Source organism: Cricetulus griseus (assembly GCF_003668045.3).
Source record: "Cricetulus griseus strain 17A/GY chromosome 1 unlocalized genomic scaffold, alternate assembly CriGri-PICRH-1.0 chr1_0, whole genome shotgun sequence".
Taxonomy (NCBI): Eukaryota; Metazoa; Chordata; class Mammalia; order Rodentia; family Cricetidae; genus Cricetulus; species Cricetulus griseus.
The window spans coordinates 209,037,967-209,065,533 of NW_023276806.1; the positions used below are offsets into that span (position 1 = coordinate 209,037,967).

The 27,567-nt window shown below is 40.3% G+C and overlaps 1 protein-coding gene across 4 annotated transcripts in view; it reads right to left on the reverse strand.

Moving 5' to 3' along the window:
* The window catches only part of Met (MET proto-oncogene, receptor tyrosine kinase), a 107,364-nt gene that overhangs the window by 58,907 nt on the left and 20,890 nt on the right, over nucleotides 1–27,567 (reverse strand). For 3 of the 4 annotated variants that reach the window (XM_027389942.2, XM_035452056.1, XM_027389941.2), the window contains exons 2-4: nucleotides 24,435–24,483; nucleotides 19,815–21,031; nucleotides 66–257 (exon numbers count right to left, since the gene is read on the reverse strand). In XM_027389942.2, the coding sequence (XP_027245743.1) occupies nucleotides 66–257; nucleotides 19,815–21,017 (1,395 nt within the window). In that variant the 5' untranslated portion in view covers nucleotides 21,018–21,031; nucleotides 24,435–24,483. The remainder of the gene's footprint in view (nucleotides 1–65; nucleotides 258–19,814; nucleotides 21,032–24,434; nucleotides 24,484–27,567) is intronic. The other variant, XM_027389943.2, reaches the window with a different exon arrangement.

A 27,567-nucleotide genomic window follows, 5' to 3' on the forward strand; every position in this document is an offset into this window, starting at 1 on the left:
CAAATGTTTTACAGTGAAAACAAGAAGGAATCACACAAAACCGGATACTCTAAGAAATCACTTACCTGCATGAATCGACCTTCTGATGTCCCTAGATTAGCAATGGTGAGGTCACCTTTGATGAAGGTGGATATAGATGTCAAGAGCACTTGGTTGAACTGGCCCATGAATAAATCAACGCGCTGTAAAGCCGTGGTAAACTCTGTCCGATATTCATCACTGCGTACTTCACAGCCTGATGAATTCCTCAGCAGGGTCTGGAATAAAATATGACCATAAAGTTAAGGTGAGTTGAGAGGCAAACAAACTGGTAAGAAACTTTGCTGTGTGTCATTAAAGAGATTGCTCAGAATATCAAGGATAGCTGTGAAAACAGACAAACAGCCCTAACCACGTAGGAACACTGGAGTGACTGAAATGGTCCGCACTGTTGTGTGAACAGGCTCTCAAAACTGGGAGGCAAAGAGTGTTGTCTCAGTTTTACACTGTGGTTCAAGTGGGCTCTCACGAAGCTAGAATCTAGATGCTGTTGAAAGAGAAACAAAACTTTAAATATCTCATTCTTTGATGTAAGTGTAGCAGTTCCTAGCAGCAAGTCCTATGAAATGAATTTCAGGTAAACTACTACTACTACTTCTACTACCAAGTTGTTCACAGTCATGTTACGACAAAACTCAGGTATATGTGCGTGTTTTGGAGAGAAGTGGAGGGGTGTAGTGGTTATAGAGAGTTCAGGGAGAAGATTCTGAGCATACGCCAACTGCCTTCATCAAGGTCCTGAATATATGTATTGGTAGAATTCCTACCATCTTTCTGTGTTCAGAAATTGAGTTAGTCTCTGTTTTACTCTCTCCATCTGTAAAACTCTCTCCATTCATCTATAGAAAAATGTCCCCACCATTCAGATTTGTTGCAAAGTTGAAATTAACCAGCTCATATGTGTCTCTGAGAACAGAACCAGCATGCAGAACTCCTCTTTACACTCTGTCACCACTGAGAGAAAGGTTAAAAAAATGCACATCAGGTATCTTAGTAGGCAGCTTCCTTGAAAGACTGGCGATGTTCAAATTCAACAAGAGGAGAGTTAAAAAGATACTGTTCAGTAATGCAGGACAAAGACAAGCACTGAGGATCCCTGCCTCTATGTACACATTTAGACCCCTGGTTTTTCTTTTACCTCACAGATCTAAGCATCTGTGCTTTCTTGGGCAGGACTATTCATGCCTGGATATCGATGTCAGACTTCCCAAGACTGCATTCTAGAGTCACGCCTGGACCATACTCTCACGCATCATACTCTCCCTGGCAATGTATGTCTCCTGTGATATCTATTCCATTGATTTAACATTTGTAACTCCATCCACACGTCTGAGAGATCCCAGGCTTAATGTGACTCCCTGCTTCCTGACTTTATGGCATTATGCATCTCCCAGCATGGCTCTTCCATCCCTTCAGACGTTCAATTCAGCAAATGTCTTCAAGATTCCTCCTTCTGTTTCATCCCTCCCATGCAATCTACCATCAACTTCCATCAGTTTCATTTTCTAACTGTCCTGGTTTCTTTCTGTTGCTGCACTAAAACACTGACCAAAGGGTGACTTGGTGGAAAGGGTTACTTGGTTTACATGTCCAAGTCACAGTCCATTCTTGAGTGAAGGCAGGCAGGAACTCAAGCAGAGGCAGGAACCGTGGGGGAGCTCGGCTTACTGGCTGGTTTCCAGGGTCACATTCAGCTGTCTTGCTTATTCCTCCCAGGACTAGCTGCACAAGGATGACACCACCATTGTGGGCTGGGCCTTCGAGCATCAATCATCAATCAGTCAAGAAAATGCTACACAGAACTGCCTCCAAGCCATTCGGATGGAGGCGTTTCTTCACTAAGGTTTCTCTGTTCTGGAGTGATTGTACTTTGTGTTAGTTTTTATCAACAGACTATTTCCCAGACTTGCCTCTGGTCCCTATCTCCAGCACTGTGATCTTTGTCCTAGCCGCCGTAGCTCAGCTGTTCATATTGCAGTAGACATTTTTCTTTCTTTTCTTTTAATGATCAACACCTCTTCCCTCTTCCTTTCTATTTAGAACACTTAATGTATCTCTTTGCTCTTAGGTCTGCTAGAGTTCATAACATGTGGCTTCAGCCCAACTTCTGTAGCTCTGTATTCTCCATGTCTCAGTGTGCAGGCTTGCTTTCAGCTGTCCAAGGGTTGCAGGCATCTTCCCACTAATGACCCTGACTTGTGCAGTTTCCTTTTCCGGGGTGCTGGTTTTCTGTGGCTTCAATACTATATTGCTAGTGGTAGACCGAATCACTAAAATAGAGTGCTACTAAATAATAAGAGAATGACTGAGCAAACAAGGTGGAGGGGGCTTGAGTGTGGAGCCTTGAACTAGTATTTTTTAAACTATCTTTTTCGGGAATAGGGCAGCCAGGAAGTCATGAGAAGCAAGGGATGCTTGGGTCCTCATCGTCCTGATGTCAGCTGGGAATTGGTAAATCTGGGCAAGAAGAAGGGGGTGGGAGGATATACTAAGGAAAATAAAGTCTGCCTTAGATAAAAAGAAATGACAGTTCATTCTTAGACATCTTTATATACAGCTAGGAAAAAGACATGAAAGTTAGAAATCCTTTATTATTATTGTGCATTATAATAATCAGAAACTTTAAATATTTTATGGCGCTTGTGACTGAACCCAGGTCTTTGTACACTCTAGGCAAGCACTCTGTCCCCGGCCTCATCCCCTGCCCTCCAACACACTGTTTAAGAACAACAAAAAAAATTCAGCTTTATTTCTGTATCGTGACTTCATTCCTTAAGGCTGACCACCCATCACATGGGATTGTAAAGTTCTTCTATCTTTTGCCTCTATGGTTAAAAGCCACCTAAAATATTCTATTTTGTGCACCGACAATTTCTTTATTTTAAGTGGCAATCAATTAGCAAGCTGAGAGAGTCTTAGAGATGATAAACCTGTTGCATTTTGTAATTAAGCAAATGTTTTGGTCACTTATTTTGATGTATTAATGAGCAGTAGCTGCTATTTAATTAGAAGCACTTCTTCGCTAAAGTACTATAGATTATTCTGAGGCATAGCAGGTAACTGGGGTGTACCAGCAACTCAATAGAGATTGATTGATTGATAATTGAGTTTCTACTGGTGATCACTGATTCATTTTGTAGAGATAGCCAGAGCCAAGGGAGGCTGCTTAAAGTGGCAATGAACAATTTAAAATCTTAGACCATCTGAAGCACTCCATTAGAAGAGGGGCTGCTTCAGGGCCAGGTTTCTCTTATCAGGCTCTACCTTCCCACACTCTCCATCTGTGAACTTTAAGATCTCAAACTTGACCTAGGGCACAGAGTTACTTAACGCATTTTCTGGGAAAAATACAATGTATCGTGTGTGGAGCTATCATGGATCATAAACTATTGTCAGCTTTCTGTCATCAAGACATGGGAACTCTTGTATCTTTTGTCTCCAGTGCTCTCCATCACACTTAGGTGATAAGCCTTGCTGGAGAATTTGTGTATCTGTAAAGCCACCAGAGAGAAAAAGTCCTTCTCTAAGCAGCTTACTTAGTGGGGTGAACAAGGGATTGGTTCAGAGGATCTCTGGGAACTCCTTGGAATGTCTGCAAGCCTAGAGGAGCTTGCTGACTTTTGCTTCAGTAGAAAGAGGGTGCTGTGACCTGGGCTTCCACCCCTATACACCTGTTTCCACAGATGTAAAGGCTAAATATAAAGCATTGATGTAGTACTTATATTGTGAACTTCAAGGCTCTTCCTTTGGGAAATCAGTCACTAAAACTCATGTCTTCAAGGATTAGTAACAAGGAGTTATGTCTCTATCTCTCCCCAGTAAAATTCCTATGTGGAGACATTGCACAATGCTAGGACAGGAGCTACTGGACTCCTTGATCTTGTAAGATTGTGAAATTTGGAGCTAAGAAACAAACAGGGTAGAGGACATTCTAGTTTCACAATGCATGGATCCATATCTAGTTCCTTTTCATCTTGTCGCAGAGCAGAAAGCTAAAGGGGAGGAGCAAGGACAGTGGTTTCCAGAAAAAGATGATGCCCCAGCATTTGCTGCAGGAGAGGGGACTCTTCTTATCATTCTTCCTGTTGAAACTCTTGGGCAACCCAGAGACTGGGGCAGGCCCACATAGCTCCATGCTCTCTGAGCCTTAGCAATGGGATTTTAATAGTGAGCCTTGGTTTAAGCTCTCTATATTGCAAAGCAACAGGCACAGAGTTCTAACTCTCAGTCTGACACACTTTGTCCTATAAAGATATGGCTGAACTTAACATATAGACTCACAGGATTGTACAATACACACACACACACACACACACACACACACACACACACACACACACAGCTTGTTGTAAACTCCCTTCCCTAGCCTCTATCTCACATCTCATACTAGAGATAGCAAGAATTACTCTGCACTATAGACTTTGAAGCAATACCTTAATTAATTCAGTGTTTTGTTTTGTGTGTGTATGTTTTCATTATCATGAGTACTTGCTAGGTTTATTTTGTTGTTGTTGTTTTTTTTTTTTACCTGACTCAGACTTACAATTTTTTCCTTTTTATAAAAAAGGAAATTGAAGTGCTAGAAACCCCAATAGGTTTGACTCAAAATGTTTTCCCCAATTAACAGTGTGATGTATGCAGCGAGTATGCAATTACCTTTAATTCAGTGTAATTCAGGATGTGATATATTTAAAATAGTGATTCTTTTAATTGATCTATGGGACAGATTTAGCTCATCTATAGATAATTTATATCAGGCATGTAGATGATTTTTTTTAAATGTAGTTTTGTGAAACCATTCCAGCTTACTCATACCAGCTCTTACATCCTTGACCATAGCAGATTAACAGAAGCTTTTAATACAAACTTTATGCATAGTCACATTTTGCATAAGTCCTAGTAATAGCTTTGTGGGAGACTCAGCTTTCAAAGTGCAAAGTGTCCTTTCTCTCCAGTTGGCTAAACACTCGACTATGTTAGTGTCAGGAGCTCTGCCATTCCTGTGGGGATGCAGGGGAGCTGCTGAAGGCAGGTGCACAGGGCTCTGGACATGCTTCTTGCAGATGAAGTTTAACTCCCCAGTCACTTGAACAGTGATCATCCACACTAAAGCCCAGGACTTCTTGTATGGTGCAGAGGAATCAGCTCCTTGGCAGAGCAGGCTTAGTCTTTAGTGTCAAAAGCTGGTGCTGCCTGGACCTTGTCTTGTGCTAGGAAGAGAACTCAAGTCTGATGATGTTCTCAGGGCAGAGCTTGAAAGGAAGATGTTTCCTCACTGGTTCTTCCTAGATGAAGAAATTCTGAGATACGGCTTCACCTGCTCCGGGATCATGACTGCCTGAAGCCTACTCTCGCAGTCTAGTTGTGAGTCTAGCAGAAGAGCAAAGCTGGGCGCAGAGTTAAAGGCAAGCCGGTGAAGGAGATCCTTTCAGTCTGTCCAGCCACCAACATAGCACAAACAGGCCTTTGGTTGGCCAGCTGCTGGCTCAGCACTGGTGAGTCACCAGGTGACTACGCTGCAGCAGCCAGAGCCTCACTTGCCGGGCGGTGGTGACCTAATTCTACACACCCAGTGGGTTTGTACCCCTCAGGGCCAGCATGGCTCCACATCTGCCTGCAGGCTATATTTGGACAGGCCTGACTCAAATCCATCATTTTCCCTCCCCATTTGGGAGGGAAGATTCTTCTCTGCTTGAATGTAGGAATTCTATAAATCATTTAACCCCAACCCCCACCACTGCTGAAGATTGAGCCCAAAGGTCTGCAAATGCTAAGCACATACCAAGCCAAACCACCAGTCATATTTCTCATTATTGTATCAAGGAAGTATTGTGCTTTTATTATGGTTACTTGCTCAAGACCAAGTCAGTCAAAGGTTTCAGCGTAGAGAGGGGAGGGGCTCACAAAGCCCACTCTTAGCTGAGTCCTTTTATTTTGGAAAGGGACTAGAAGAGACTATAGTCATCCCTTCATGGATGACCCACACCTGTGTTCAAATATAGTAGCACTAAATGGATTCAACGGGTTATACATAAAAAAAAATAACAGGACATGAAGCTGGAAGAGTGATTTGCAGGGGAAAGGGGAATTAGAGGGTGGAAATAGGGAATGGGTATGATAGGATGTACTATATGTATTTATGAAGTTTTCAAAGAATTAAAAAGACATAATAAATATGTTAGACTTTGAAGGTCATAGGACCCCATGAGATTACTTTTTGAGTAGGTATGTAACTCTTTAAAAAGGTAAAAATCATTCTCAACTTGACACATGTGTCAAAATGGTTTTTCAACCTCTCTTCTGAAGGCACTGTGCACATAGGCAGAGAAGAGACTAAGTCATAAAAACACACAACTAATTATGTACAACAAAGAACTCAGCTGATCTGTAACTGAAAACACTGCACTGGCCTCGAGTGCTGTAAGACTAGGAAGGAGTGAGAATTAGAACAGTATGGGCTTGAACAGCTGCAAAACGTCGTAGCAGAGATGGATGCTGAGTGAGGTCTTGACAGAAGTTGGACTACAGAAGGATAAATTCTTGGAACAGATTATATTTTATGTACATACGTGTATGGCTTTCTATTTGCATGTGTACAGATACCTACATTCATACATAAATATATGTCTACTCTTGGGATTAGAACACTCAAAATTCTACAGTGGTAGGGGCTTTGGAACTGGAATTGTTAGAACTTTTGCATCTTTATCATTTCCCAAGGTGAATCAGATATAAAACAGGCTGAGCCCATGTGGTTTTGGTTAGCAGCCTTCATATTGTGCTTCAGTCTCAGCAAGGAGTGACAGTGATTCATAAAATTGTTCCAAGTATGGCAGATTTTGATGCTGTGAGGAGCTTTTCCTGTCTTTCTCTATTTAGTTAAGAGAAACCAAACTGCAATGCACCTAGTTCATAGAGATATTAGAAAACCAGATGACACAAAGCCAATCATTACACTACATTAGCCAATCAAAGGGAAGATGCTTTTCCTGACTGCAGAAAGAGCCACAGCTTCCTTGTGGGCCTAGCAGGCTCACTGTCAATAAGGAGTATCTAATGACTGTCTTAGCAGAAGATTAGAAGGGGTGAAAGATGGATGAAACAAAGGTGTTCAATCATGCCCTGGTATATTGTTGAAGTCTGTGACTATATTCTAGCCTGTCATTAATCTATCTGTCAATAGCTCTTATCCCTCTTTTCCACCTTAGCACTAACAAGTGACACCCATTTCGTGTTTTCTCATCTGGTTTTAGACTTGAACTACTTATCAGAAGCTTCATGAGTGGGCAAAGAGTCCCAACCCAATTCTCTCATTTCAAATGGGCTTTTCCAGTCCAGGAGAGAGTTTCTCTGCCTAGCATGTATTTCATGACTATGAAATGGTGCCAAGTGAGGGGGAATCTTGTGGCCATAAAGGGTGATACTGATAAAGGCATTTATTCTTTTCATTATCCATGCATCATTTTAAATGTGAAACCGTGATCAGTGTCTAGCAGAGAAAGCCTGTGGGCTGCAAAGGCAAATGTCAAGGAAGGCTACCACTGTGACTGTCACTATATGAGCAATACCCCATAGATGACCAAAGTTCCTTTCCCCAGCAGTATCACTCAGTTCTGGGAATGTTCCAGAAGATCAGAAGGAGCAGAGATGTCCTCCTTCTGAAGCATCTTAATGGATTTAACTCTTTTCTGGTTTCAGTTAACTACCAAATCCAGTGATTTCTATCTGGCCACCTTCCTTCTCTCTTTTTATCTCCTTTCATTTTTTCCCTCTTGGAATCACCATCTTCCCAAAGTGGATGGGGTGCACCTGTGCATTTGCAATGTTTAGGGGTGTAAGGAGGAAACATAGTGAAAAGTTTCTGCACCCCAATAGGCCTCTCCACTGATGCAGCAATCCAGACTAGACCAAACCAAACTGAATTAGAAAAAGCCCACGTTTAATGGATACAGCACTCCCAGATGGCCTTCCAATCCCCAGACCGGAGATTGGAAAGAGGGACCAGCAAACTACAAGTCTGTTTTCTGAGGGGCAGTTTAAATACCCTGTGGGAATGGTCTTGAGCATCTCTGGGGGAAGGGTCTTCATTTGTCAGGCTTTCTGAGATGCAGCAGGGTTTTGAGGGAGATGGGGAGATGGGGGGGGGGTTGGGGGGACCCCCTTTAAATACCCTGTGGGAATGGTCTTGAGCATCTCTGGGGGAAGGGTCTTCATTTGTCAGGCTTTCTGAGATGCAGCAGGGATTTGAGGGAGAGGGGGAGATGGGGGGGGGGTTGGGTGGAACCTCCACCATAACATCCCAGACTCTTTGGGTATATGGATGCCAGGGGCTGGGGTGGAGCTTCCACCTTAAGACATAAGCTGGAAGAAATAGAACTTTTTAGTTTCTCCTCACTGTTAATTTAAATCTTCAAAAACCACTACTCTATAAATTAGTTTTTAGAGATTTGAGGGGAAGAACAAGAGGTAGTTTACAGGAAATGGTATTTTTACTAATAAACATTTTAGTAAAATGTTTGAAATTTATGGATCATTTATTTGAAATACGGATCTGTGTTATAATGACTTGTTTGATAAATTTGTGTTTTGTTCAAACTGTTGTTTAAGTACCAGGTATATGGAGCTAGAATGTGTCATCCATATCAGGGGATAACAATATGAGTGGAAAATACATCACACTGCATGTGCTAAGAGATGTGTTGAAATGGGTAATGAATGTCACTATAAAATCAGAAGACTTTATAGACAGGGGTGTGGCGGGAGGGGAGCTAGAGACTAGGAGAATTAAAAAGGAATGGAGAAGAAAACTGAGGTTGACAAAATGAGTGATGGAGGAAATCGAGGCAGACCATGGAACCGGTATTAGAAGGCCGGGATGTGATGGAGACCCACAGACCCAATCAGCTACAGCAGTGACAGGCTGGGTACAGGGCAGAGTTCAGCAATGCACTTGAGCCACTTTGTACCAGTTCACAGAGCCACTGGTGCAATTCCCCTCCTTGTTTTTACTCAATGACAAAACCTGTTTCAGTGGTAACTTGGCATAGGTGTGATGGGATACTAAAATGCCAGAAAGTGGCCAGCAGTGCAAGCCACGGGCTTCTATTATCTTCTACCACGAGTCAGTTCTTGGTTGGCATTCTACTACATGTGAAGGAAATGAGGGCCCAAGTCAGGGACTCCTTGAATAGTATCCTAATGAGTGTGGACTTTATTCTCCACCACTGGGGCCTCCCCTGATTTTTCCTATGGTTGTAGCTGTAAAAACACAAAAGATTACCACATCATTGAGACTCTGGAGACAGACTCAGTAGAGATGAGGACAGATCTAGGGTGATCTAATTTTATCTTATTGGCATCATTTTTAACACACTAACAAAAAAAAGAAAAAACCTGATAGAAGCAATAACATTTTCTATTTCTGGTTTCTAAATACGTGGAAAGAGAGAAATTAAAGGTTTTTAAACTACACATTTACTGGGAATGAATCCAGATTTTATTTTGAAGATGGAATAGGAGGCTGTTCATGAAGAAGGCTGAGGCAGGCCAAATGATTCCTTGGAAATATTAAATTTCCTGATTAAATAGGTGTTGTTTGCATCGACCCTAAAAGCTGGATAAGGCGCTTAAGGAATCCCTAAGCAAGGCAGGCCTGCAGGAGGAGAATGTCAACATGGGTTAATGAATGAGAGAGGTTGTGTAAACGATTACTTAATCCCAGTGGAGGGTTTCCTGAGCCACTGGGGAACTGGGTTGAGGTTGATAGACAAGAATAGGCTAGAAGGAAACAGAGCATTAAGCAAACAATAGTTCAATTTATTTTGTGATTTGCCTGTAGCTCGGGGTATAACATAAAAGCCACACTAAAGCAAAAAAAAAAAAAAAAAAAAAAAAAGTAAAGGAAGCGATCCAGCTATCATTGTTGAAGTAGCTATCCACCCATTCACTGGAATGGAATGGAGAGTTTATTATATATTCACAGACAAAATAGAAACTGAACTGTTTCTTGACTATTTCTTGAACCGTTAACCTACAGAGAAATAAAGTTCCGGGAGTTATATCAGATGCTTCCTAGAGCCCAAAATGCAGGGAAAGCTCTAATACAAAAGCAGCATTTATTTATGAAAATGTCAGTGTTCACTTTCCCAACAGTCCCCAACCCTTCTCTTCGTGAGCCCCTGTGCACTCAATCCAATGGCTGTCATCTGACCAGAGTCTCAAGCTGCCTGACAGCAACGGCCTTCACCTTTGTTACCCTAGAGTTTATGGAAATAGGCAGGCTTCTCATTTTTCAACAAGGAACTTTCTTTCTAGTAGGTGAGAAAATGGTCACAATTTACCATAACGTGACACCATCTGTAAGGTCGGATTATGTTTAAGTTCTCTTTGTATATGTCACCAACTTAAATCTTAAACATTGGACTTTTCAACCTCAACTACAAGTTTCACCTACTATCATTAACTACCACTTACATATCGTAATTTTTAAATCCCACTGGGTATTCCTAGCATTGGGACAATGATAAGATTGAAATTGTATGTTATATGCCTAGTTATACCTCGAGTGACTGACCACTTTTATAGTAATTATACTTAAAGAAGTCTGAGCTTAGTTGAGAGTAAGAAACAGTGCTATTTTTTTTCCCACAGTGTCTCCAGATAAATCCAATGTAATGGGCTCATTTTCAAAGTAAAAATATTCTCAATCACCTGTACTAACGTGGTTACTACTTTTTGTTTACCATGACAATGGAGTCACAAATTAGTTTCTACATAATAAATTATCAGATGTATCCCATCCCATTGTGAACTCCCCATAATAATTCAAGTTACTAAGTACTGGGATTACCTATGTGACCCAAGGTTCACCTCTATTATTGCACTTTGGGGCATTTCTAGAGACTTAGACTGTCTCGTGTTGTTGAAAATATGAAGAAAATAGTTTCACTTTCCTATTTTCTTTTCCCAAACTGTGTATATTTCTTCCATCCACTTGCTCTTATAAACAGTGCATTACACTCAAGATTTTGGTCACTTTACTGGAAACTAGATAGCCCTCTGCCTGTAATTACGAGCTGCAGGAAGGGGCAAGCCAGTGACCTGCCTGACTTGTAGGCACAGGACCAAGCTCCGAAGATTAAATGCATCCTATCCCCTTGGCAAACACCCTTTCTTTGTTGGCCAAACAAAAGCGAACAAACAAGCACAGAGAAAGGTGTTTCTTACACCTTTTATACTTCAAACCTTCACAGCTTGTGCAGATGATGAAAAGAACACCGTTTACGATTTATTCATAGAAATCCGTGTGCAAATTTATCCAAGAGCATATACTCCCATGATTCCCATGTTCTTTATTGTTTAAATGTATAGATTTAGTTGGAGACTTCTGAGTTCAAATGAGCAGTATTTGTTGTCATGATCTGCAATGTAGATGCTTGGTAGGAAAGCATGGCAAAGCCCTCCCTACTGAGACCTTTCCCCGTGTAGATATCTGCATAATTAAATACATATCAACAGATGAAGATGATTAGCGTGATAGAGAAAGGCTTTATGTGTGTGCAGCAAAGATGAAGGAATTGCCAACACAAAGATGGCCCTGGCTGGAGAGCACACACTGGGACATTCAGGAGGTGCTCATGAGACGGGCATGGGTCCTGGGAGCACTTGGCTCCCGCTTGGCCTCACAGCCACATGACGCTCATGAGCAGGAAGCACACTAAAAAGGGACGTAATTGTGAAGGGTACACTCTGCAGACACAGCACAATGTGACTTGGGCCACCTCAGCATCGTATCTCCTCACATTCTATTAACGTCTATAATACTGTGGCTTTCAAAAGGACTTATTTTTGTGTTCTCTGAGTTGCATGATTCTTCGTCATAGGACTCATGAGTAATAGGAGAACCCTTTCCATCTGCAGAAGAAATGTCTCCACAAATACTGAGTGTTGACACAAAAGAGAGGCAGAGAGCCAAGGAAGAAATAATCCATCCCAGCAGAGAACCTATCTACTTCCAAAGAAGCTGATGGGGTGCTAGGCTATGAAAGGCAGTGAGTGAGCACAGCTCAAACAGTACCTATAGCTTCTAGCCATGCATATATAACCTACTTCACAGTAAGCTTTACTAAAACACACTGATAATTTTGCATAATGAAATATATTTTTAAAAGTTAAACTCTCAGCAGGACACTACACCTTCTGATATCTTTGTTAAGTATAAAATAATGCACTTTCATGGCCCGGCCCACTTTAAAAAGTTAGTTAAATGTAGCAATTTATGCTTCAGACATAAGGCTATGAAATAGGTCATGCTTATTAGTGTATTAGACATGGTATATGTTTGCCCAATATATTATAAATATATTAAAGATATAGTGCTTTTCCTACAGTTTTAAGCTTCATGTAAAAGTTAACATTTATCACCCCGGAACAGTCTTTTAAGATTAAACCATAAAACTTAGATATTGCCTTTCATTTATATTCACAGATTATGTCATGAATTTAGGACATCTTGTCTACTTGAGTGACTTGGTCACTCACTGCCGTCTGTACTAATCCATTGCTGCATGGAAGCAAGTGTCATGTATGGCTGGTTTCCCACTCCACTGCCCTACTGCCAGTTAGCACTCAGTCACTATTGGGCTTCCTATTGAATCCTGGTTGCATAATAAATCCTTTTTCCTCTTGCTGAAAATAGTGTTCACAAGTATCTGCTCATTTTATGCCCTAAATAAAACAGTTAGGCTCTGGCACTTAGCTTAAACTAATAAGATGGAAGAACAAGGTTGCAATGCAATTAGCTGAAAATAAATGGAAAATATTGCACATTCTATTGTCAAGATAATTTTTAGAGACATTCATTTTTGCTATTGACTGCCACCGCATTAGTGCTTGTAACCTGTTTAGTGCATTAGCACTAAACACTATTGATTCACTCAGAGCCCGTGGGCCAGTTCTGCTTTGTCCCCAAATCCTGAGTGCCTCTTCACCTTCAGTGCTAGCGGGCTGCCTGTGAGATGCTAAGTGTTAATCAGATATTTTAAATGTAAACTATTGGCAGAAAACTGAGCATTCAAATTCGAATTCTCCTGGTACACAGACCTACATTCTAGGCCACCATGAATCATCTATGCATTTTGTGATGACAACACAACAAACTGAATTTCCATAAAGTCAGCTCTATATCAGAATGCCTTCCAAACCCCAAATGACCTTAATTCACCCTTTTTACCTACAGCGCAATCTGAAGTGTCATCTGCCATTTAATGTTCTCTGATTGATGAACATTTCGGCAATATACCCAAATAACGTAAGTGAAGTATAACATTAGATGCATCTTTTTATCTAATTTATAAACCATCTTTCCCACATGTGAGCATGGACAATAGTTAAAACCAAGTTTCATTCTATGTTAGCATGCACTGGTTAGACATTTCCCTTTCCTTTTCCTTCTGAAAGATGGACAAATCTTCCTGAAGCATCTTTGTACACACACTTCGTCTGTTCGCACATTAGCCTAGGTCTCAGGTAAGTGCAGAAAATTGCTTCTCCAAGGTAGAGCCTGGCTTTTAGAATAGGAAGTCAATATTGCCCAGCTGATGAGTCATATGCAAATGAACCCTCCTGGAGCATTTTAGTTTGAAAAATATATAATTAGCAGACTGGAATGTATCCAGGATCCTCGAATCACTTACCACATCCATGATTTAAAAAAAAAAAGTCAAGGTAGTTTTATTGACTTCAAGAGTAGTTAAGCCTTTGGTTTCATTTGCCCGATACTTCCGAGCCCTCCATGGGCATTTGGGATGTGACTTACAGCACATACCTGGGCAAATGGTCATTCTGAACCCACTGTGTCAGTATTTGTACCAATCCACAAATAAGTACCAGCGGAAATTCCTGGTGAGTCTTCTCTAAGCTCTGGCAGATCCTTGTTTTTCTTGTTTGAAAGAGGAGATAAGAATACAGAGAGGGATGGCCACAGTTAAGACAGAAGTCTGGAGGAAGGGTGCAACATTACAGTATGTTAAAAAAGTCTATTATTACGCAATAGGTTATTATCCTTATCAACATGTGGGGTTCCGCATGCTTCCAGTTATCTCTAACTGTGGAATGTGGGAATGGAAACATCACATATTGGTACCGTGGTTTCAGAATGTTACCTTTTTCAAGTTACCTTCAAAATCCATTTCTTTTCCTGTTGGACTTCTTGTCCAATACAGGCAATACAGCAATTTCCCTAAATGAATCACCATGTAGGGATCAGCAACTTAACACAGTCATGCCCTGCTTTAAAAGACACTGAAGAACAAAATGCACTCTTAAACTGCAAGGGGCGTGGCTAACCTCAGCTGTCCCACATGTGGGAGAGACTGTTACTCACATCCGGAGTGAATACCATCCCCAGGTAAAGGCTACCTGCACTGTTGGTCAGAGTGCCAACTTGAACTCTGTCCTTTTGCTTTTGGTTTATGAAAGCATTGTCCTGTGACATTTTTAGATCATTCCTGGGATGGGCTTGGGAACAGACATGTGATGGTTTAAGGGGGTTACAAGGAAATGGGGAAAAGTCAGGAGGCACTAACGGCTAATTTGCTGCTTTGTAAAAATAGCCCCAGGGTGTGCCCAATGAAATCAGAGAATATTATGAAATTCTGGAAGGAAATTAATTTCAAGTTTCTCTTAAATAAAAAAAAATGCACTGTGCCATTTTGTATGCAATGGATAGCAGGGAGAATTCAAATAAGCCAGGAAGTAGCAACTTGCTGAGTCTGGAAGAGAAGAGAGCCAACAGCTATGGAAAAGAATCCAGTGAAAAATTACTACAGTTTTAGCTAGATTTTTTTTTTAAAGTAAAGTACACTGAATCCTTGAACCTCAAGGATTTTCTTTCTTAAAAGATTTGCCTTGGTAGCAATTACATTTGGTATACAGCCAAGATATTTATGTTTAAGTTTGGAGCAATGTCTAATATCAAGAATGAAGAATCCTCAGTAACAGTACAAAGGGTAACAGGCCCTCATTCCTGAATACAGGAACACACACACACACACACACACACACACACACACACACACACACACACACACACACACGCCCTTTGTAATCTGACTTTACATATTTCACTCCTTATACAAAACACATTCTCTTGAGAGCACTACATAGTCTAAATGAGCAATGGCAAACCAAGCAAATGACATGGATGTTATTTCTAATGCTGACTGCACATCTACAGCTTGAGTAGTGTGGGAGAGTATAGATACATGGCCTAGAGAGACTTATAAATCTCTGTTTATTTTATTAAATATTACAAGACATGCCCCGAGGAGGACAGATCAATAATGGACCTTGTGGTTTCCTGATGGAATGCTGCAATTATTTTCTTCCATTACAACTTAAATGTAACTCAATTTTACCCATCTATCATCTTTATGATAGTGATAAGAAACATCACTGAATGTTTGTTTTGCTGCTTATGCTTAATTCCTTGTTTGCATCTTTTTTATTTTGATTTTTATTGAAAACTGTTGTAATTGCTTTCCTTTCTCCCTCTGACTGCTTGGAGTGGTGACCCTTTAACCCTGGCACTCAAGAACGGAGATGGAAAATTACTACCTTTAGTTTCCTTTATTTTGGGAAGCAGTTGGCTACCCTTTGAATTGGAGTACAAGTGATATTTGAGAAACAAGGAAGCTCAATAAAAACAACCTACATGGTTGACTTTTTCTGGAGCTATACTGTCTAATTCTTAATGCAAAGTTTGACTTGAAATACATAACCAGGATATCTTTCTGTGCCAGGGCTAGTTTAAAATTTAAGTCAGGGAATGAAACCGATTTTCTTAAGTGTAATTCAATTGGATTCAGTTGCCGCCCTTGGTGTTAGCCCATTTAGACATTAACTAATTAAGTTGTACGGAATTTTGTCACTCATAATATAAAGAGAGGGCAGTGAAGACTCTCAGGAAAAACAGAACCACAATATACCCCCTTTCTTTAAAGAAACCAACTGATCATTTGAAATAGCCTCCCTTTACATAAGAATTTTATAGTAATAGCTATCATTTAATATGAGTATGGGACCAAGCCAGGACCGTTGGGTATTATTGTACTTTTCCATATAATAGGTTCCACAGGAGGCCAGAATGCCTAGAGAATGTAAATAAAGTTCTCAAGGTCAGCAGTAGAAAAGAGTGGGGTGCAGGCCTGAACCCATATCTTGGACCTAAGTCTTCTTTCATTTAGACTGTACTGATTCCCAAGGAGCTAATTTTGTAGTCATTCTACTATGCCAGGTGGATTACAGAATCACTGCACACGTTGTGAGCACCTGTGAAGGAGGGTATGTTAGTTCCATGTTGCCGATGAAACCCAGCCTGCAAGAAGTTAAGCAGCAGGGCAGAAGTCACAGAAGTGTTCTGTAAACCAGGCCTTTCACCCTTGAGTGCCTGGTACCAAGTATCATTGTTTCCCCAACAGTTGATCCACTATTCATTATTAAGATGACCACTATGTCACTGAGTATATCAACCACATTCAGGAAGGCCCCCGTGCTGCCAATACAAAACAGGCTCTCTCTCTCTCTCTCTCTCTCTCTCTCTCTCTCTCTCTCTCTCTCTCTCTCTCTTCCTTCCTTTCTTTCCTTGTGTGTGTTATTTTTATTTGATTCTGGTATATTTTATCTACCTTTTTTTATTTTTCTTTTTTGTTTTTCTTTTTTTTTTCCTGAGGAAGAGAGAGCTGGCATAGAGAACATGAGGTTAGTTGAGTAGGGAGGTGGAGAGGATCTGGGAGGAGTTGGGGGAGGGGAAAGAATATGATCAAATACACTGTATGAAAACAATTTTAATAAAAAAACTAAAAAAAGATGACTAAGATGTTGGAGAAATATTTACTACAAGTTTACTTTTTCAAGTGTTTACACAGTAGAATGAAACTTTGTTAATGGAACTCTAGAGAAAAGAGTGCAATACATTAACAATATTTTATATAAAGAACCTTTCCTATCTCAACATCCAGTAAAAAGCTTTTCTAAAATATAGTATTTCAAATCTCCAAGTAAAATACGTAGTATACTTACAGAATAGGATTGCTGCTGATTTTGGGATTTTTAAATAGCTCTCCTATTCAACACTGATTTGCATTTGCAATAATTATCTCAGTGTTCATAAACTATTTTTTCTGGACTTTCAAGTTAATAAATTCCTTATGTAAGATTGGAGGAGATTCTAGTAATTTGAAGTGGGCTAAAGGATTTATAATGCTATGTATCTCCAAATAAGAGGAGTTTTTTTCTAAATCCTCCTAAAGTTGGGTTATAACAAAGCTTCCATATTATAGGGGCATTTTCTCAATGATTTTATTTTGCCTAATAACAGCTAATGGAATACGTATTAGCCTAAAATAGCAGGAATCCATACTAAATTGAGATGTTTATAAAGTTTCACCAATGAATGGGTTAAAAAAAGACAGAAAAATATTTTAAATGAATTTGAAATTATTGTGGATGTGCATACTAGTAAAATACACAGTTAGATGTCACTCTAAGTGAGTCCTTTAAGAGCCACATTCAAGCTCAACAGAAAAAAAAATGTGTATATCGTGAGAATCAAGACCATATTCTTAGCTCCGGCTGTCTTGGAATTCACTCTATAGACCAGGCTGGCCTCTAACTCAGACAACTGTCTGCCTCTGCCTGTGGGGTGATGGGATTAAAGGCATACACCACCACCATCTGGCCTAAGATTATATTCTTAGAGAAGGTCTATTAGAACAAAAAACACTAGTATTCCATGGATGAGCATCTACGGCTTGGGATAAGCTCCCAGAAATGGAATTATATGTAGAGACAAGGTCTGAAGCACAAATAAGACACGGGTGAAAATGATGTGCTCTCAGAATCATCGGATGACTCAAAGGGGCTTTCCTGTTGCAGTTGTGAGAAGACGCCTGTAGACCGTGAGGGGAGAGAAAGCAACGTAACTTGACCATCAGTAAGCAAGTTAGGCCCGAAACACCTGCTGTATCCCTGAACAGAAGATGGTTTTTCATGGTACCTAGTTCTTGGTCCTGCAGTAGAAATACTTTTTATATATGGTAGGGAGAAGGGAGGGCAAAAAGCCCCTCTGATGAATCACTAGAACTGCTCATGAGCCTAAGTAGAAAGGTACAAGCATCTTTCAGCTTGTCCAAAGAACACTCAAGTCTGTCCATGAAAAAAAGATATTAATATCAAAAGTACTCAATGTGTGTCTAGTCGTGAAATTTCATGCTAAAAATAAAGACTCGATTCCAAGATATCATTAGATGGGTCACCTGATATCTGGCCAAGTTAATCAGCCAAGACAAAAACAAAGTCATCTTATTTCTCAGAGGCTTCCCAACAGCTCAAGTCCTGTAAATCATTTTGTTCTTGCTGCCATCGTTTTACGACAAAGCTGGGAAATGACTATATGCTGATTATTGGAACTTTCTGTGGCCCAGGTATGCGAAAGCAGAGTGTGTGTAGTCTCGGTTTCAGAAGAATTTCAGCCATTACTAAGTGGAGAAGATAAACAGGCAACTAAAGAACGGAGCTTTGCAGGTTATTTGTCTTTATGGAATTTGGCCACTGCAAAACTTGGCTTCCCTTGCAAGGAGACTGTTGGCAAGTTACATCTTGTTTCCCACAAGAATTTTTGAGATGGGAGTGACAATGGTTTCAGGTGTGGCTTTTGGGGCATTTTTTCCTGCGTGATAAAACTGGTCTGCATTTTATTGGATAATCCTGCCTCTTTGTTCCCCCTGGAACACTAAAAAAACGTCAAAGAGGGTAAGATAAAGTTCAGAAGGTTTTGAGACTTTCTAAAATGAGTAAGGACATTTACAACCAGGAGGCTGAAATGTAAGAAATAAAACGAGATAAGATACCAGTATGGCCCTGCAAAGTCAACTGTCTTTTTAACTTTCACAGGACAAAATCCAAGGATCAAGGTCATATGCCCTGGGAGGAACTCCCAATAGGCTCTTTAAACTCCTGTTGCTCAGCTAGCTTGCTGGATGCAGGGCAAGTGTTTTCTCCAAGATGCTCTGCACACCACACTTGCACTTTTGAATCCCAGGTTTCTGAAAGCCCTCCCGTTTTCTTCTATCCGTTTGTAGTATTTTCCACTGAAGAAAAGGGCAGCCTGTTGAAGGATCCCATTGTGTCTTACAGAGTTTACAAAGTATATTAAACATGCGACTGGGCAATATGTCTTAGTCAGGACTGGTGTGTGTGTGTGTGTGTGTGTGTGTGTGTGTGTGTGTGTGTGTGCATTTATTTTTTTGTGTAGGCACATGGAGGCCAGAACTGAGCCTTGGGTGTCACTCCCCAGTACCTGTTTGTTTTTATTCATTTATTTGAGAGAAGGTCCTTCTTGGCGGCCTAGAGACTGCCAATTAGGCTAAAATGACTGACTGACTGGTGAGCCCAAGGCATTTCTGTTATTAGTACTGGGGTTAGAAGCATGCACCACCACACCTGTTTTCTTCACATGCATTCTTGGAATGGAACTCAACTCCCCATGATTACACAATAAACATTTCACCGACTGAGCTACCACCCTAGCTCCACATTAATTTCATAAGATATTATTTTAATCATTAATGAAACCCAATTTCCTAATTTTCCTACAAAGAATTTGTAAATATCTTGAATACAAATCATTGACTAACCACAGAAAAGCCTTGATATCCTTGTCTTTAGACTGTCATCTATTCTGCTTTATACCCAATTTTAAGTGGTATGTGACTTACCCTATTGAAACAGTGCTCATGGTTGGGTCCATAAAAATGCTGGAGACATCTCACGTTGTTTTTGTTGACTATCTTGTTGAAGAATTCATTGACATATTTGATAGGGAATGCACAGACTGCCGATCGATTCATGGGTTCAGCAGAGTCTGGCTTGCTTTGTGCGAACACACCGTAGAGTATGTCATCATTTGGGCTGGCTCCTATTTGCTTAGCGAGATTGGCTCCTGGTTTACTGACATAAGCAGCTTGGAGGATATTAAACACCTCTTCCCTTGTGGATCTCTTCCTTCTTTTTTCTGTGAGAATACACTCCAGAGGCATTTCCATGTAGGAGTGCAACCCAGAGTCTACAGAACAGAACCTGATTATTCTTGTATGAAAAGTCTGAGCATCTAGGGTTTCCTTTTGGACAGTCAAAAAGTAAATAAAATGGTTGCTTTCAAAGGCATGTATGTACTTTATGGGGTAAGAATCTCGGAATTCAGGTAAGACATCAATATAGGACTGGTCTGTCAAAAACTTAAAGCCATCTTGTGTTTCCTTCAGGCGTCTCACCGATATCGAATGCAATGAATGATCAGGAAAGTAGGTAGAATTTATTGTATTCCCCACGAAGAAATTGATAAACCGGTCCTTTTCAGACAGGAGGACTTTGGCTCCCAGGGCACTCACTACGCAGTCAGGACACTGGCCTGATTCTTCATCCACATGTGGGGAGAACATGCAGTGAACCTCGGACTGTATGTCAGCAGTATTGTCGGGAGGAAGGACATGCCGCTGGCAGGTCCCTCTGTTGACACTGCCACAGCTAATGAGTTGATCGTCATAGTATGTGTCAACAAGCAGAGCCATGTTGATATTGTCTTTCCAGACACCTCCTGATGAATTGGCTTTGCTGCTGCAGTCCTGACACGGAAAACAATCTGGGTGCTCCAACACGGGCCCAGTCTTGTACTCGGACACCTTCTGAAGGTCTTTGTCACTTAAAACGTAAATGTAGTTTGTGGCTCCGAGGTAAATATGATGCCCGTGTAGAACGACATTCTGGATTGGGGTTTCTGAGGTAAAGTTGGGAAGCTGGTACTTCATATTCATGTTCATCTCGGACTTCACTAGGGCCTCCTTGCACTCCCCATGGCTCCTATGCAGCAAGGTCAGCAGCAGCACCAGAATGCCAGGTGACAGCACGGTGGGAGCCTTCATTGTGACAAGTTGATCTGCCAAGACACAGTCAGGCAAGAGCTGTTGAGTCGTCATTAGAAGCAAAGAGGAGAAATGGAAGCGCTACTCCAGCCTCACTAGCAGAAATAACATTTCCTAATTGGAATTTTTACATAGCATGAAAACAAAAACTGCTAGCCGGCTTCACATAAAGATGCATTGTAGGGCTGGACATGACTCCACATAGTTTAATTTTAGAAGTCAAGCCACAAACGAGTAATTTTCAAGGCCCATTATGTGATGCAAACAATGTTCTGTGTTGAGGCCCATGCAGCAACTGAGAGACGTTCAACCCCTGAATAAGAAACATTGCACATTCTTTCTTAACCCCTTGCTGGTTGCTTAATGTGGTTTCATATCTGTGGCTAATGACTAGGTTGATACTTAAACTTTCTTGGTTAGTCAAGTAAAGGAACTGTGGTTCAGATTCATTTATTCTAGAAATCACAGCAGGCATTGTTTCCTTGGGAGCATGTAGAATTACTCCGCTAAATTTAGCTTCCTTTTGGAAGAAAACAATCATAAATCCTAGAAGCCAGCGATCACATGCTGTTTATAGGATTTTGTGTGCAAGGAAAAGGTATGGTTATAATTTGGCTATTGTCAACCTATTGTTTCAGACAGACAAGTGCCTAACGCAAGATCACCAGGACTTCAAAAATCAGCAGGCTGAAATGTGTAAAGTGAAATTTAATCTTCAGAACTAAAGTTTTAGAGCTATTTCCCAGGGGAAATAAAAACAACATATTGTTCATTATCAAGTCAAAAAAGCTCTTTAGTACCAAGAACATTATCTCACCATGGACCAGTGTTTCTCCCAGGAAGCATAACTGCTTTGCTATTCCATTTTTAAAAGTATGTGAATTCTACCATTAATAGATATCAGCAGCGGTAGGGTATTGTTTTCCAATAGAGAGGATCTAGAGGATCTAGAAAGAAACTAAATACCTATCACTTGTGTTTTCTCAGGGAGCTAAAGGATGTTTAAACCATATTCGGCATTACAGCTATGGCAAAGACTAACTTTGGATCTATGAAACTATACTCAACATCACCAAGCAACTAATATGTGCATGGTTCTGTGCTTACACTATGGAAAATGGGGCATCGTCCAATCGTTCCTGCCTTTCAGTGAATCTAAAACTGGCTAATAAGTAACACAGAGAGACTCATGACTATTTTACCTATCATTATGACAACCCACCCAGCACAAAGCCCAAAACTACAAGTATCAAGAAAGGGAGCGATGGCCTCTGTATAGAATCATGATATGAAAAATAGTTACAAATTCGTTATGTTGTAAGGTCCATTAGGAGGACAGCATATATCTGACTCATCACTGTATTTCAAGAATTGGGTACAGGGGAGCGTGGAACACAGCTGGCATCAAACAAATATATATTAAATCTGTGTGTAAATAAAGATAAACAGTAGATTCAAAAATAAGAACTTGAGTCAACATATTTGTTGACTTTGGTTCTATTAAATTTCTAAGAATTGGAAGCTTTAAAGAAATGGTTGGGTGGCAACTCTGATAGCCTAGAATGAAGCAAAAGAGGGCCAGAAGCAACATGGTGGCTCCAAGAACAGAAAGAGGCAATGAGAGGCACAGTTAAGTAAGTCAGATTTGACACCTGGCTGGACAGAAGAAAGGGGAGGTAAAGATGAGTGGGAGTCATTTGGGCAGAAGTAGAATGGGTTACAACAGCATGGCAGGCAGCATAGGAAGTTAGCTAAAAGACATAGTTTTTAAGCACACTGAGTTTAATTAAGTCATGGGAACTGAGTAAATGTTCTACTATAGGAATGGCTGGAAGGGTTCACATTATTCATCAGGAAGCAGGTGCTTGGAATACATGACGAATGAAATTTCTGAGCAGATGGAACATCTATGCCAAATAACAGAGGTGAATAATGAACTGTTTCTGAGGAAAATTGCCCTTATGGATGAGAGGCATGACTGGACCAGGGGAGACACATCTGCTTAAAGTAACACAGAGGCAAGTGGAATCAGGAAGAAATGCAAGTCCAAACTTGGGGTACTTGTTACTTCACTTAGAATAATAGAAATAAATTTCTACCCAGGTATATCTGTAGTAGTGATAGTTAAAACCTAGGTTGGCATGCTTATGGTAGGACTAGAAGAATAAGGGATGGCCAATGAATTAAATCTGGGCAAATACCTACACTAAAACAACTAAGTGAAGAGTCAAGAAGGAATTGTGACACCAAGAACCAGCATTGTTTTCGTGTTATAGAAGCTAGGTGATGATCTCAAGAAGAACATAGTCTATATAGGAAAGAACTACTTGTTGACCTTCAAAAGAGTGGTTTCAATAGATTTAACAGTAGTTTTCAATGCTGTTAAGTGCAAGAGAATATGTGTTTTGAGGAAGTAGAGTGTTTATTCAAGCAAGAACAAGCAGAAGGCAATAGTAGTTGGTTGGAGTTCACTGTTAAATTAGAAAGACATATGCTTATTTGCAAGGACTTTCTCTTCTACTAACACTGATTTGGTGCCTACAAGGACACAGTGTTCTTCTCTGCAAAGTGCATAGTTCGTTGGTAGAGGCAACAAGTTAACAGAGAGCTATGTGAGTAGAAAGGAAACCAGACTGCAAATGAGGCTAGAATTCAGTCCTCAAGGAGAACAGGGAATGAAGATTCCTCACAGACACACTGGTTTCGTGCAAAGCAGAGAACCAGTGGAGAACGCATGGTGTGGGCAGGATAGTGGCAATTACTAGAGTCTGAGAAGTGGGGTGACAGGCACAAGTGAGAGACAAAGCTGATGATGCAATATTCCAAACAGGTATTTCTAAGATTCCCGGAACGTAAGAGAGGTCAGGCAGAGAGAAGTCACATGACAGTACAGGAACAGTGAGAGGTTTAGAACATGACATCTCTATGTTCTAACAGGAACAGAGAGAGGTTCAGAACATGACATCTTTATGTTCTAAAAGTAAATCAGAGTGCACAGAAATGTGCTTCAAGTAATGGATACAGAGAGACTAGGAACCTTCAGCTGGATGAAGAGGTTCAAAATAGCCAAAGCCGAGCCTGCAAATGGAGATCTGAAAGAAATGAATGAAAGAACAGCTCTAAGGGTTTCATTGAGCCCCAGGGCTCCTTTAATGTAAGACACAATCAACATTCTGGGACCACCTCTTCACATTCACAAAAGAGAAGAAACTTGGCGCAGACAGTTGGGGACACAGTAGTCTCCAGGGTCCACATGAAGGGATCTGGTTGAAGAGCTAGGCTTTGAGGTGATTTGTAGCAAAGCTAGAAAATCACGGTTGTACCAGAGAGCAAAAGAAAGCTTCAGTAAGATAGATTGCTGGAAGAGGTATAAGCCATATGATAATAAAACAACAGTAACATGCATTGTGTGCTTACCACATGCTGGGCATTCTGCTAAACCGTCTGATTTCTCTCCACACACATCCTGTGAAGAAGGAAGTATGGTTAGCCTCCCCTTCTGGATGAGCATGCATGTCAGGAGTCACCCAGTGTGACGAGCCCACCCTCAGAGGCTTCCTTAACACTGAAGTGGTTCCCTAAACGGATGTCACAGAAGCTTCATCATCACAACTGTGACCCCAGCCCTTCCATCCACCTCTGTGGCCACAGTCCAATACTCTCATGTGATTGTCCTTAAGGATCAAAAAGAGGGGATATTTTGAAGACATATGACCATTTTAGAATACACACACACACACACACACACACACACACACACACACACACGCACGCACGCACACACACACACACACACACACACACACACACACACACACACACACACACACTGGGCATTGAACTTGATATTTTAATGTATGATTCTCATTGTTTTGAAATATATTTGAACATTTTTTGTACCAATGAGAGAAACAAGAAGGAATGAAAAGAAAGGACTGGGGGCAAATTGTCTTATCAGTCCAGATTATATATTATATGAAAAACTGAATGTTTTCTCAACGTGACATATATTAGTATATCTTCCAAGATTGGGAACACTATTTCTGTATTTTCTCCAAAAATATGACATGAGGGAAATAAATGATTGCATATTTCCCAAAGGAAGGTCAAACAGCATTATAATTAATTTGCATCCAAGTTGATGTCCATCAAAACAGTACTGAGAGTATGCATGGGTTTTGTTTTTCTCTTGTGAAAGAAGTTTCAGAATGATATTTTATTTTTACAATCTGAGGGATTACATAGAGTCTTAAAAATAAGAATCATGTTCTAAGGCTGATAAAGATATTACTCACTGTACCAGTGCTTAACTGACTAGAATTCAGCAAATGTACAAAGCAGCTTTTTGTTATCTCACTCGTTGGGACAGCAAAGCAAAAGAAAACCAGTAGAGAGGAAGGATGCAATTAATCATTTAATGCATGCCATCTTCTTAGACATTCCATCTAATTAAGACTAGTCTCAGCCTGGCGTTGGTGGCACACGCCTTTAATCCCAGCACTCGGGAGGCAGAGGTAGGCGGATCTCTGTGAGTTCGAGGCCAGTCTGGTCTCCAGAGCGAGTGCCAGGATAGGCTCCAAAGCTACACAGAGAAACCCTGTCTCAACAAACCAAAAAAAAAAAAAAAAAAAAAGACTAGTCTCTGTTTACAAAGGTGTGTGTTGATGAGGCCAGAGTGTCAAGCCCAGACTCTGGTGCCAAGTGTACAACCATATACTCTGGTCAGGAACTCACCTCATTTGTGAGGATTGCTCTGTAAATTCAATGATGAATGCATGTTAGTGTAGTTCCTGGCCATGGTAGGTCAATGAATGTTCTCTATTATCATTGTTTGTTCAAAAATCCCAGAAAACATAGACAGGCATCTATAACATGCCAGATATCAAGAGGAGGGCTGAAGATTCAAAGATGATTAAATGACTTTCCAACTGTCAGTGAGAACAGACACTAGTAGGAGAGACAGACAACTGCACAACAGTTTAAATTCAAGGCAAGAAGTTCAAAGAAGGGAAATGCAGCTTGGCCATGCAGTTTAAACGGGCTTAGCAATCCTCATTATGCATTCATAATTTTGAGAAGCAGAACCTATCTTTAGTTGTGTCAATGAAGCTAAGTTATATGACCCAAACAAGTCACTCAATATTTTTTTTTTTGGCTTCAGCAACTTTCTAGTTTATAAAGTGAGTTTTGAGCCAGTAGCATGCTAGGGTCCTTTGGTATTGGCTTAGACATCTATTTTGTGCATCTCTTCCTAGCTTATATTTCAGTGAACTTATCTTCATAATACAAAATCAGCATGATGGGGGTGTTACAGCATATGAATTGGCAAATACTGCAAACTAGAGTTTTGTCCTCCCTCTCAGGAATGGTTATTAAATATTTACTGCCATTCCTGAACTGAACCAATGAACTCCAAAGTATGTTCTGACTGGAACAATTCTGATCTCAGTAACAACTTTTCTACAATTACCTGTCACACCAGTGTCACCAACTTGCATACATTACTCTTGCTTCTCAGCTCCATGCCAGAACTGACTATGCCAGAAGTTTTAATGTTTATAATGGTAGTGACTTGAGAAATACTCACTTCCATATATTTTTGTCTTGATACATTTATTCCTGTGATGTGTCTGAATCAGCCTTTCAACACATAATATCTTTTTTTTTTTTTTACCACTGCTCCCTTTTTTTTTGAAATAGTGCTAGCCATTTAACTGATTTTTTTTTTTTTTACTAAGTGGAGCATATAAAGACGATTCAAACAGACTGACTAATTCATTCTCTTGAAGTGTGCACATAGCAGATGAAACTGAATCACCTATAAAACATTTCTTTATTTCTCTGCAGTTGGTAGCGAGTATACTGTCACTGAACAAACATTTCCTGCAAATGAACACCTCCATGCTCTCTTGATTATTAAACTTGTGGCATTTAGGAGTCTTTTCATTAGAGATAGCCTCTTAACTATGAATTCAGGCTCAGCCTAACCTTCCAATCTGCCACTCAACTCTTGTCTGATACCTATCTACTTCAAGGTTTTTCATTAAAATATCTTGCATTGGTCATATCATCCCGTCCAAATCTAGCAATACTGTGGGTATTTGTTGAGTCGCATTTGTGCCACTTTAAATTGTACCAACTTTAAAAACATAGTGCTGTACTCAAAGACTGATTCCTCAGAAGAAATCACAGCAGGTGTAATTTGAGAGTAAGCTGAACTGGCTAGGGCATGGCTCAGGATAATAAACATGGGTGTTACATTTATTAGATGTCTATTATTTATTACATTTATTTATTAGATGCTTTGTAAACTTGTACACAATTAACTTTGCTTCAGGAACTACTTCTTCTCACAAGTAACAACGATATACAACTACGTTGAAAGCACTTTCTAGTTTACAAGATCTACTCAGTTATATCATCTTCTCTAATTATAATCATACTGTAAACATTATTCTCATCTTTTTATATGACATGTGTTCAAAGAGATAAAATGTTAGCTAAACGTACACAAGAAATCAAGGTCTCTTCAGTATTTCTAATTTTTAAA